The following is a 13265-nucleotide window of genomic DNA, read 5'->3' as shown; positions in this document are numbered from 1 at the left end:
TATTATTGAAAATTATAAATTTAATAATAATAATAATAATAATAATTTATTATATTTATCATAAATATTAACCATTAATATAATATTTTTTATATTGATAATATAATATTTAATATGAATACTGTAGTAATATAATTAATAAATAATTAAAATTTTGGTACACCATATATAGCCATTTTTTTAACGATTTGGAGAGATTGCTCATGATCGTTATTGGCAAAATGTTGATAATAATTATAATAATATGTTTGACATTTATATGTTGCTTTCCAATCAATGTACTTCATTATTATTACCAGGGGTTCAAGGTTTGGTTTATTCTTCATACACATACATTGTCGTTGGCGATAGTAACAATGAGAAGCATTCAGACAACTGCCTCCGCAAAAGAGTAGCCATGTAGGAGCTGGTGCAATATAGATGAATATTAGCAATAAGGCTAAAAAACAATTGTCGTGTTGCTCATTAAGATTTGAAAATCAGGGCTGGTTGGCCAGAAATTATTTATTTTTTATTACTGTTATTATACACATAGGCCTAATTTTTTTAGTACACTACAGTACTATCATTTCTCGCCCTATGAATTTTGGTTGGTAAAATGGTCTGTTGGTGGAGCCAATGGGGTGGGGAAAACTGAAAATAACTTGTCGGGGAGAAAACAAATCTAAAGTTTTACAGAATAATCTTTCAAATCCGGGGGCTTCGCTCCCTGAAAGCGCTCTAAAGGGTTTTAGGCTGGCTCTGTCAGGTACATCATCCCTCGTCTATGACATCGAACCCCCCTCCCCTCATTGGGGAAATAATAGCACCACCAAAGGTCAAGCTTGGGCAACACTAAATAATGTATTTGGCCTGATCACAGTTACCAGAGCTCTGTTGAATTTGTTGACTCTTACTGTTGATCACATCTATAAAGCTATTATGCAAACCACTCATCATTCCCTGGGTACTTATATTCTCTATCTATAAATCTCTGCTTTATGCAAACAACTAAATGATGAAGTAGTTTTGCTATGAAGTTGAACCTCTGAGTTATAATACACATTTCTTGATTGTACATCAGTTACTTAGCAACCATCATCAATGTACATATTCAAAGTTTGAATACACTGTGATCATCAATTTTAATTATTTCATAAAGGAATGACACCTTTAGCAAAAGCGACTCAATTCAGACAATTTGAAGTGATGAAGAGGTTGGTGAAAATGGGAGCTAATTTGAACACGAGAGATGCCAAAGGAAGAACGCCGCTCTGCTTAGCAGCATACGAGGTGAAAGTTTAAGTTGGGTAATGGTATTGAAACAGAATGCTAAAGATAATGGTGCGATGATGATTATGATGATGATCGATGTTGATGATGATGATGACGACAACGACGACGACGATAGAAAATTTGGTCAGATAGCATTTGATTGGTTTGAAATAGAATACTTTTTAGCTTCAGTTACAATATATGCACTGATGATGCTTATTTCATCATCGTCATAATCATCATAATCACCATGATCATCCATCATCATCATTTTCATTATCGAAATTATTTGCTATCACAATTACTACTGCCATCATTATCATCATCATCGTCATTGTCATCTATCGTAATAATCAACATCAATCATTATAATCTTAATCATTTCATTCCGGTTTATTAAAAACAACAAAAATTGACATTGTAGTATTGAACTGAATTGCGTCAATCTAACAAAATTAAGCATTAATCGATCAACATCATCATCCTAGTATCATAATCATGGTCATCATTGGATAGGATAGGTTGGATAGGATAGGAGGATAGTGATAGAAGTGTTTTTAGTGATAGGAGTGTTTTTTTTTTAGTGATAGGAGTGTTCTTTTAGTGATAGGAGTGTTTTTTTTTAGTGATAGTGTTTTTGGAGTGTTTATGGTGTGAAACATACCAAGGAGATCATGAGCAATGAGCATTGAACCGGGGACCAAGAGATGTTCACGGTTCAGCGCACACCAGCGTTTCATCCTTATCATCATCATTAACATTTCTTACTATATGAATAATGAAGGATGCAGTGATCTTAAAGGTGATTTGTGGTCAAATTAATTGATATATGGTAACAAGTTATATTTTATTTTATGATTTCATTAGTATGAGGATGATTATAATTATTGTAAATAATAATAGAAATACGTTCTTTCTTTCTCAGGGTTGGTATGAGGGGATTTTATATCTGCTCCGTAATGGAGCGAACCAGAGCATTACAGATGGCAATGGCCGGTTACCTCTGCATGCTGCAACGTATTGCACAGATACAAGGTTAGGTCATCATTCTTCACCAATTGCTTTAATGCACAACATCACTGATGTGTTATAAAAAACTTTGTACGCTTGGAGTGACAGCCCTTTCACTAGAATAGCATTACATTACATTAATTGAACAAAAGCATGAAAAAATTGAATAGCTATACTAGATGCTTACTCTGTACATTAAACTAGCATCAATTGCTCTTAATTGCTTTCCTGCAATGCATTCTGGTAGTAATTAGAGGACCTTGTAAGGTAGTCATTTTCTGTTGTTGGTTTGATTCAAAAGACCTCTGAAGATCTAATGATAATAATAATAAGCAATAAATAAAAAATAATAAATAAATAATAAATAATAATAATAATAATAATAATAATAATAATAATAATAATAATAATAATAATAATAATAATAATAATAAATAATCCAGCACTTAATAATACTGTCTGTCTAGAAATGTATTTTAAGGCACAGATAATTATTTCACTAGTCATTACGTATGATATTCAGCCATTCCCTACAATGTACAACCAGATACAATCATGATAATCCTCCATAATTTAAAAAGCCTTTAGTCAATCCCAGTAGTCATAGCACTATTCTTAATAGACACTAATAGACCTTAGTATTTTTTCTGTCTATTTTACATATTATCAAAAGGAATTTAAAAAATACCATTAGTCTATAATTAATTTATAAAAATAGCAATAGTCTGCAACTATCTATTCATAATATATTGAGGCCTAGTTCAGACTGGGTGGATAAACCCGGCTCAACTCACCGGGTTTATCCACTTGCCAGTCTGAACTAGGGGGCTTATTTTAAGCCGGGCTGTGTTTCTATAGGTACTAGGCCTGGCGTGCCACCGTGTTTAACTTTTCTAAGCCCGGCTTTAATCGCTGGGGGGGTCTTGCTTCGGATAGCAAACTGACCTATCAGCATTCAATTACGTGTGCTGTGAGCGAGCGTACGTTTCGAGCGGAATGTTTCTCAAGACGTTTCCCGGTTACGGTTCATTAGTATGCAAATTCTGGCGCCTGGCTAATCCCGCTAGTCTGAACAACTCAACTACTAATAGCCTAATATACACAGAGGCATCCACTATTAATTTGCTATGGAGCTGCTCCCTAAAGAATATTCTCAGTTGTGTAGCTAGCACCTGAACAATCATTTCCATATAATTTAAACATCTTACAGTGCCTAGAGCAACCATTAATACTCCTGTGTGGAATGAAACAAACAAAGGTAAAATGCCTTGCCGAGGGCAAATGGCTTGGGCAAAGTGACCAACAATGGACTAAAATTCATGTTCTGTCTGTTTGAAGCCAAGAGTCTATATTGCACAAACTAAAGAAAGCGAATTATTATTGGTTATTTTTTAATTAAATTAAGAGTTAGTAAGGATTTTTATTGTTTTTATGCTACAACTGTATTGATTGGTTGCAAGTAATAATTACTATCATTAATAATAATTATCAATAAATATTGATATGGATAAATTTAGAATCATTATTCAATGGAAAAATTAATGGCCAGAAATTCTGTTATTGTTATTATTATCATTATTTGTTACTAAAACCTACCTTAAGGGGAACTTTAGACAATATAGAAATTAGAGAACAATTAAAAAAAACCATGTCAAGCGGAAAATATCATGACATTAAGGGGTAAAATAACAGAAAATATATTCTTCTTAAGTCCGACTTAGCGCATGTTATTATTATTAATGTTATTATTAATGTTATTATTAATGTTATTATTAATGTTATTATTATTATTAATATTATTATTATTATTATTATTATTGTTCTTATGAATTATTACTAATTTTATTAAATTAATTAATTGAGGATTATATGTTTTGTATAAAGTTGGTTTCAACTGAGTTGTTAACCCATGTTAAACAAGAAATAATAAAGATAATAAATAATAGTAATCACTCCTTAAACAATGCAGTACTTTGTTGCAGGTTACTTTCTGCATTACTACAGTCACTTAGCATTGATGAGGTAAACCAGCAAGATAACGACGGCATGACAGCTCTGCACTGGGCTGCTTTTCACGGTCAACCTGAACATGTGAAATTACTCATGCTCCGCGGGACAGACATCTTTATGACCGACATGGATGAAAAGACGCCGCTACATTGGGCCAGTCAGGTATGAATATTCTCACACCTTAATATTGATTTGTCGCGGTATGAATATTCTCACAACCTTATTATTGATTTGTCGCGGTACCGGTTTTTGTCTCTGGATGTGTTGATGAAATTGATGATGCTAATTATGTTTATATAAAATCTAGCTTTATAAAAGTAACATACTCATCCAATAATAATGACATCAATAATGCAAACTCATTAGGCCTATTGAAAATAAAATCATGTTTCTCTTCATAGCTTTTTTAAAAGAAGGGATAATAATAATAATAATAATAATAATAATAATAATAATAATAATAACATTTTTCTTTTACAGCGGAAGCTTGTTCACCAAGGTGGTTTTCTTCCATGAGGCCACATATGTACCTTTTAATACATAATAAAACTTAACTACAACTACTTACAAAAACGAAAGGAAAATAGAAAAGCTTAAGACCAAAAACATAAAGATACTACCAAATAAACTGTACTTATAAAATTATGTTGAAACAACCTTTCTAAAAATTTTAAGAGTGGTACTATTTTTTGGATAAATTGTATCTTCCAATTTCACAAAGATGCAAGGATGGATTGGGATATTGACATGGGAAGGGGAAAGTGGGGTGAGGGGTAATAGCAACATCAACAAGGTGATATGAGGTCATTTTTTTTCTACTTTAATAAAATGTTGTTTCTCAGCAAATTTCCAGTGGATCACTAGAAGGTGAAAACATTTTTGTGGTGTCTGTGAGCCCTATGTAGTGATTCACATCACATCTTTATATGTGATGACGTCGCCACAACTGAAGATGTGAAACACGTCTACATGATGTTTTGAAAATATTCTTACGTCAAGCTTTTCTTTTAATGCCAGAAAGGGTCGTTGTCATGTTGCAAAGCATTAGTTCATTGTAATAACGGCGGCTCAAAGTTGGTGAACTGCGTGGAGGCTAGCGGTAAAACTTGTGTCCACCTTGCTGCAGCTGCTGGGAGAGGGGACATCATTGAGGAGTTCTCCTCCATCCCTGGTGTTGACTTCGAAGCACTTGATCCAGATGATAGGTAAGGTCACTCCAACGCCCTCTATGTTGTACATGCCTCATTAATATTTACAATACAAAGAAATTTGTATATGTCTACTGCCCTCAATGGAGAATCTTTGCTGTACTTTACTAATTCTTATTTTTGACAATCAGAATCCATGAACAAGAGAAAATCAGGGCACATCTTTAAAATTAATAATTATACTGTACAAATAAATACTTACAGAATTTAATCGGCATGAGCTTTTAAAGATTGTAGTGATAATTAGTTGGAATAAACATATTTTTAGGAGTGCCTTAGATGTTATTATATGAAGACTTAACAAAGTTGTATCTGAGGGTATCTGTCTACCCTCAATGGAGAATCTTTGCTTTACTTTACTAATTCTTATTTTTGAAAATCAGAATCTATGAACAAGATGGTGTCCCCAAGAGATAAATTAGGGCACATCTTTTAAATATAATAATTATACGAATAAATACTTAAAGAATTTAATCGGCATGAGCTTTTAAAGATTGTAGTGATAATTAGTTGGAATAAACATATTTTTAGGAGTGCCTTAGATGTTATTATATGAAGACTTAACAAAGTTGTATCTGAGGGTATCTGTCTACCCTCAATGGAGAATCTTTGCTTTACTAGCGCTAACGGAAAATTAAGGTACATAACATTCAACCTTGACCTGAAGCTTATGTTCACCTAATATGATTTAAAAATGACGAATGGTTAAGATTATATGGGGTCATCAACGTTTTAAAGAAAGAGAAATGAGGGGGTCAGAAAAAAACAATTTTTTTGACCATGATGACGTCATCAAAATGTAAGAAGGAGTCAAATATATGAAAGAGAATTGTCTCAGCTATAACATACTCAAAGTTGGAAGACGATCGATCAAGGATAAGCGAGATACGCTCAAATGCGTATTTTAAAAAATGACGTCATAGCTTTAATTCACTTTCTTTGAATTCAGATGCCAATATGATGACGTCACAATGTCCAATCAGCCATTATGTTCTATAAAATCATATTTACAACTTATGTGCTTTCAGAATATGTAATAAAAATTGGGGGTCACCTTTCAACCTAAGGAGCTATAACTGATTAAAAATAGGTCTGATTTTAGCATAAGTTCACTGTATAGCGACAAAATACGCGCAAAGATACCTATGTTTGATGCGCACGTACGGCATTGCTATTGGCCAAAAGATGACTGAAAAAAATGCAAATTTGTGAAAACAATGTCAGGAACCCAAAATATGTAAAATAACGTAATTTCTAGCTTTCGTACGTGCTGCGCACGTAAAAATGCGCGCGCGTAGTGGAAAATTTCAAAAAAATTTGAAATGCTCAAAATGTCCTAAAACGTAATCTAATTTTGTCAAAAAGTGATTTTGAGCATTTTGACGCAGGCATGCGCGCGCGTTAATAAGCGCACGCGTAAAATTAGGGTACTGTACATTCAACATTAACCCAAAGTTAATGCTCACTTAATACGATTTCGAAATGGCAATTGGTTAGGCTGATATTATCGATAATGTAAAAACGCAAAATTGCGCGTAGATGACGTCACGCATGACTGAGCGCGTTAAAAATCTTACCATGGCTATTCCAGACAAAGCCAAATGTTCGCTGACAGCAATTGTGCGTAACTCGTGGCAGTTTTTGAGATATCGTGCGAAAAGAAAAGGGGAGAAAGAAAGAAGAATAAAAAAAAGAAGATGAAGATGATGATGATCCTGACAATAACAATAGGTGATCCGCTAACGTTAGCGGATCACCAATAATTATACTGTACAAATAAATACTTAAAGAATTTAATCGGCATGAGCTTTTAAAGATTGTAGTGATAATTAGTTGGAATAAACATATTTTTAGGAGTGCCTTAAATGTTATTATATGAAGACTTAACAAAGTTGTATCTGAGGGTATCTGTCTACCCTCAATGGAGAATCTTTGCTTTACTTTACTAATTCTTATTTTTGAAAATCAGAATCTATGAACAAGATGGTGTCCCCAAGAGATAAATTAGGGCACATCTTTTAAATATAATAATTATACGAATAAATACTTAAAGAATTTAATCGGCATGAACTTCTAAAGATTGTAGTAATAATTAGTTGGAATAAACATATTTTTTAGGAGTGCCTTAAATGTGATTATATGAAGTCTTAACAAAGTTGGCATGAAATTAATGTGATTTGTGTATTTTTTCAGGACTCCATTGCATTGGGCATCTGTTACGGGACAGGTTGACTCACTGAAGATCTTATTGAAGCTTGGTCTGAATGTATCTGCCAAAGACAATAATGGGGGAACCCCCCTGGACTATGCCTCAAAAGCCGGCCATACAGAAGTTGCAAATATCTTGAAGGAAGCTGGAGCAAAGTTTGGAAATTTGGCTATTAAAACTGATGTGTTGAGTAAACAAACTGATGGCCAAGGTCAAACATCTCGCAGCAAATTTCTTGGGATTTTTAGTACTTTATTTGGAAGTAAGCGACAAGATAATGATGACAAAAAAAATTCTGAATTAATAGATAAAACTTGCACAGAAACAGTCGAGATGCAACAGAGTAACCCAACGAAGCAAGAAAATAATAGTGTATATATTGATAACCAACTAACTTGTGACGTTGACATAACACTTGAGCCATCACCCAAGTTGCCTAAATCCCAAATGCATGATGGGAAGAAGAATGATAGAGGAGGCAAAACAATTGTTCCCACATCGGATTTACTTGATACTGATGAAGAAGATGAGGTTGATGAAGGCAAGTCATATCTTACAGCCTCCGAGTACCTACTTCAGACACGTATTCAAGATGAGATGGCAAAAACTGATCATAAATTTACATGTTTACAGAAGTATTCTCCATTGCCTTCTCCTGCGAGTATGAAACAGGATGCAGATGTCAAAGTTGAAAAACCTACATCGCTGATTGGACAAACTGATTTAGTGACTGTTGAATTGAGTGCCAGGCAGATTCTAGAAGCCCAGGGTTTGAACAGTCGTAAGTTTTAGTACTTGAAATTATATACCGTAAACCCTCAAGTAAAGCGCCACAGAGCTTATACAATTTTTGGAGGGTTCAGTGCGGCACTTAATCGAGAGCGGTGCTTATTTAAGGATTCACAGTATATAAATTTAATTAAAGCAGATTCTTTCTCCTTCCCATTTGGGTCACTCAACCATTCTATGTTTATTGTACCTTTCTCTTTTTTCTCACCGGTCTCATATTTTTTTCTTTCTACTATTTATCCACCATCTTCTATTTATCTCATGAAATTTCTCTTTATCCTCAATCTTTTTCAATACATTATGAAAAAAATTTTGATTAATTTTTTTTTAGAAAAGTTATATGGTAGTGGAAAAGGGCGATTACCTGTTCTTGCTTACCGAGGAACCATCAATGAAACGGATGAATTCAGCTCCACATTACCATGGTTACGTACTATTGATGTTGGTAAGTAGAATATTGTCATATTTATAATTATATTCATAGAAGGGTGATGATGTGTTGGACACTGTACTGTACATCTAATGGCACAACCATAAATTAAATTAGGGTCTTGACAAAGCAATGGTACATATCAGAATATTAATACAACAAAGATAGTATACCCAGGGCTTTGGGTTGAAGACTATATATAACCCAGTTTCTTCCATAATTGCATTTTATAGACAGTTTTAAAGGTCAGCTTCATTTGGCAGTGATGTAGTTCTGGCATAGTAGTTTAATTGCAGAGCATTGCTGTTTTATTGTCTAGTCAGACGATTGTCTAGGTTTTTGGTAAAAGCCAATACTGTATTACTGTATAATGATTGAAGACTCTTTTGCAGTGAGAATATTTAAAATGTACTGTCTGTCATGAGCTAAAGGAAAAAACTCAAAACATTTCATATTTTTGAGTGCTTAATTTGTATATTTAAATTGTAAAATTACAATTAAAAATTTGAATGAGTAATAGTTCTGCATCAGTTAGCGGACAATTAAATAAAAACATTGCTCTATTCTTTTGCATAAGCACCAAATTGATCAGAAATTAGCTTTATATATTGGTTTTATAAAAAATTTGTTGCTCTTTTTTTTCCATTAGCTTTTATTTATTTCATACTCTTTCCCATTTGTCTTGGTTTATTGATCATTTTATGTTATAAAAGATAAGACATAGATAACATCTATTGCCTTGCCAAATTATAAGGAACATAAAATTATTTTATATTCAGGCAAACATACATAATATGACATTAAAATTATACAATAACTTGTAAAAAAAAATAAATACTAGGAAAAAAGTAAACAGAAAAAAAAGTTAACAGACAGTAATAAATAATTTATAGCATATTGATTGTCCTTTTTTCATTCTTTTTTTTACAGGTTCCTCAGCAACTGGGAGAAACAGAAAGCCACTGATGTCTTTAAGTTCTGAATATGTTGATTGCATTGAAGGTGAAAATACCAGTGCTATGCCAACACGGCCCAAATTAGGAGCAAGACCAAGATCAAAGTCACTCAATTTAGAAGGCTGCAGGTATTTTTAACTGAAAATAAATAAATGGAGAGAAAAGGAATATTTCTGAATATACAGTAATGGGTTTACAAATTATTCAAATTACGAATTACATTAACATAAAAAAGTATTAACTAACAATAGAATTAGAAAAAATTTTAAAACCAAAAATGAGACAGACCACTGCACAATCATCACAATAAAAGTATGTAAAACATTATTTTAATAATTGAATAACACTACTGGACTAAAAAATCCTAATGCTACAAAGTTCAAATCACATTTTATGCTGTAAAAAAACTCAAAAGTACAACACTAAAACATTTTAGTAGCACATTTTTGTATGTAACTGTCAGTGTATTGTATTTCTGAAAATTCATTCGGCATTTCTTGATTGTTTCTTATTTTTTCTGTTATTCTTATTAGTGTTCTAGCAAGTGTGTCTGCATTATGTAACACTATGAACCCTTCTCAGGACACAGCTGATTTAACTATGCTAAACAGTAAGTTACTGAAATCATAACTATTTAATAAGTATGGTCAATAGTCCTAAGTGTCAATTGAGTATCCACTGCTGTACCTACCAAATTTAGTACAGCATTGTTGTATGCTTTCCTTTTGCTATAATTTACCAGCAGATTTCTTCAAGTGTCTCTGTTTCCGTTGACAAATGTTCTTGTCATGTATCCATGTTTTGGAAAAAATAAAATTGTGCTATCTGTCACAAAATATGAAGAAATTTCAAAAATTTGATAGCTCATTTAACATGATCAAATTAGTTATCATGCATCCAATACCTGTAGTACAAAACATTTTTTTTGGTTTACAAAAATCCAAATATTACTATGCAATTAAAACGTGTATGCAAAAAATAATTATTGTTCAAAACAAAAATTATTGTTCTTTAAACAGCTCTATGTTTAAATGCTTCATACTTCATAAGGAAATTTTGGATTTAAATGATTCTTTTACTGTTTTATAGCTCTCATTTTACTTTTAACCATGTATTATGTAACTAACAATCGATTTTTGTGACCAGTGACCTGTTTGGTTTGTCTTTGCCACAAACATAGTGACTTTTGTTTTCTTCTTATTTTAGAAAAATCTGAAAGGAAGAAGAAATCTAAGAAGATAAAGAGCCAAAAAGAAAAATAATGTTTTAATGTTAGATGGTGCTATCAGGTTTATATTATGCAGAAGGGTTTGAGATTACCACGCATGCTACATCCCAGTATTGGCATACTAAGGTGATTTTATTCGGTTTAAAACTGATTTGGATAGAAAAAACCTGGGATTTAAAAGGATGGCTTTCATGATTGACTTTTAATGGAAAATATTGGAGTCAATTGACTTTTTTGACCAACGCTAAGTGTTAAAGCCAGTGTTTATAGAGCTGACCAACAATGAAGCCTAATGTATCTGGTTGCCTACTACCATGCTGAAGCAAAATAAGTATTAATATCATGTTATTGATAACATTTAATACAAATTAATAATGATAATAGAAGTGGATATTTGTAAAAATCCCATATCTATCAAACTTAATTGCATTTGTTGTATGCACTAGTAGCTTGTGTGATAACATTCTTCGAACCATAATGGTCACTTTGTTTCTATACCAATACTCGGTAAAACCCTAATAATAGCATTTGTTCACCACAGGGAATTCTGGACCAGTACATTAGGGTATCCCCGTTCATTTTGAACGGTATGCTTTGATTAAAGTGTACGCAAGCCTCCTTTGTACACTAGGCCAACAGTTTGTAGTCCTTATTTGAGAGTCTGGCTCCACTACCAGAATAACATGGGTAAGCACACTATTTGTGTCAGTGCCATTATTATGGTTGTAGGTTGGGGCGCCCTTGCATTAACTACTCAATCAATCGACTCAAATTTATATTTATCACTTTTAATCTTGGAAATATTTTTGTGATATAATATATTTTATATTATTAAACTGTTTAAAAATGTAGAAAAAAATCAACTTTCTGATAAATTTCTATTAAAAGTTAGAAATGAATATAATCTCTTAAAAATCATTAAAAAAAAAGATATTAAACTCACATTGAGCCTCTTCGACCAACATTTTTTGTCATTTGCTGGCTCTCACCATACTACTAAATAGTATGGTGTTTCTAAATCTAAACTTTTACTACAAATTCAATTTGAATTTGTGATAACAAATTATGTTGGTGCCTTTGAAATATGACCAGTCAAAGCCTGTGTCAAAGTTTAGAACTATTTCTGTAATTAATTGTTGAAATTTGATGATCAGTAGTATGGTAGTAAAAGTGCAATTATTTATTCATCGTTAAGTCAATTAATATTCATCATTAAGTCAATTAATATTCATGCTGTACACAGTGGTGGCGCCAGTGGGAGGGCATTGCCCTCCTGTCGCAAATAGGCATGAACCACCGTCGTCCGACGCCTACCATGTAATTTATTCCAGTGGCCCGCTGTTGGCCTGAAACAAATACAATCACATTTTTTTCAAGACCTAATCTCTATAGTTTTGGGTGTAATCATTAAATTTGAGCATCAGCTACATACAAGGCCATAAATCTGGCCCCAAACCCCTTTTCGGGGTTCATCCATTAGACCCTACTTGATAGAATCCAGACCACCACAATTTGGGCCCAGGCCCATTCTCAGCAGCCCTGATACTGTATATTGTATTAGCAATTCCTGTGTCAATATTTTTATATTTTATGCGAGTGTGTGAGTAATTCAAGCTCAAATACATCACCTTGACCGTTGTCTATGTATACTGTGTCATTAGAACATTGCTTACAATTCATTAGGAGTATTTATAGCATACATTATTTATATAATGTAGTACAATAATTTAAATATATATATATATATATTTATAGTATCATATGATGTGCAATTTTTTAGCAGTGTAAGCAACTTTTTTATTTGTGAATTTGCTTTAATAATTTATTTATATGGTGTATATAAACATGTAGGAATAGTCTGTCAGAGTTACGAACTGATATAATATATATATATATATATAAATATATATATATATATATAATACAAATCAAATACGAAAAAGAAACGATTGCATACGTTGACATAATAGAGACATAAAATTTATTCAAGACGAATATTTCCGACACGCCTGTGTCCTTCCTCAGCATTGTTGTGTCGGAAAAATTCGTCTTGAATAAATTTTATGTCTCTATTATGTCAACGTATGCAATCGTTTCTTTTTCGTATTTGCTTTTTATTATATATTTTTGTGGGCATACGTGGAACCAACTACATCGGATACTATTATAT

General features: G+C 32.6%; 1 protein-coding gene across 2 annotated transcripts in view; it reads left to right on the top strand.

Moving 5' to 3' along the window:
- Positions 1–12993, top strand: part of LOC117107076 (inversin-A-like) — a 21036-nt gene extending 8043 nt beyond the window's left edge. For both annotated transcript variants that reach the window (XM_033248610.1, XM_033248611.1), the window contains exons 4-12: positions 1142–1272; positions 2180–2289; positions 4248–4437; positions 5293–5480; positions 7677–8473; positions 8813–8926; positions 9842–9995; positions 10401–10477; positions 11074–12993. In XM_033248610.1, coding sequence (XP_033104501.1) covers positions 1142–1272; positions 2180–2289; positions 4248–4437; positions 5293–5480; positions 7677–8473; positions 8813–8926; positions 9842–9995; positions 10401–10477; positions 11074–11129 — 1817 coding nt within the window. In that variant the 3' untranslated portion in view covers positions 11130–12993. The remainder of the gene's footprint in view (positions 1–1141; positions 1273–2179; positions 2290–4247; positions 4438–5292; positions 5481–7676; positions 8474–8812; positions 8927–9841; positions 9996–10400; positions 10478–11073) is intronic.
- Positions 12994–13265: the final 272 nt, after the last annotated feature.

Source organism: Anneissia japonica, unplaced genomic scaffold (genome assembly GCF_011630105.1).
Source record: "Anneissia japonica isolate Jap-2015-1 unplaced genomic scaffold, ASM1163010v1 scaffold288048_len465947_cov159, whole genome shotgun sequence".
In the NCBI taxonomy this organism is placed as follows: domain Eukaryota; kingdom Metazoa; phylum Echinodermata; class Crinoidea; order Comatulida; family Comatulidae; genus Anneissia; species Anneissia japonica.
This window is presented reverse-complemented; position numbering and strand designations above follow the sequence as displayed.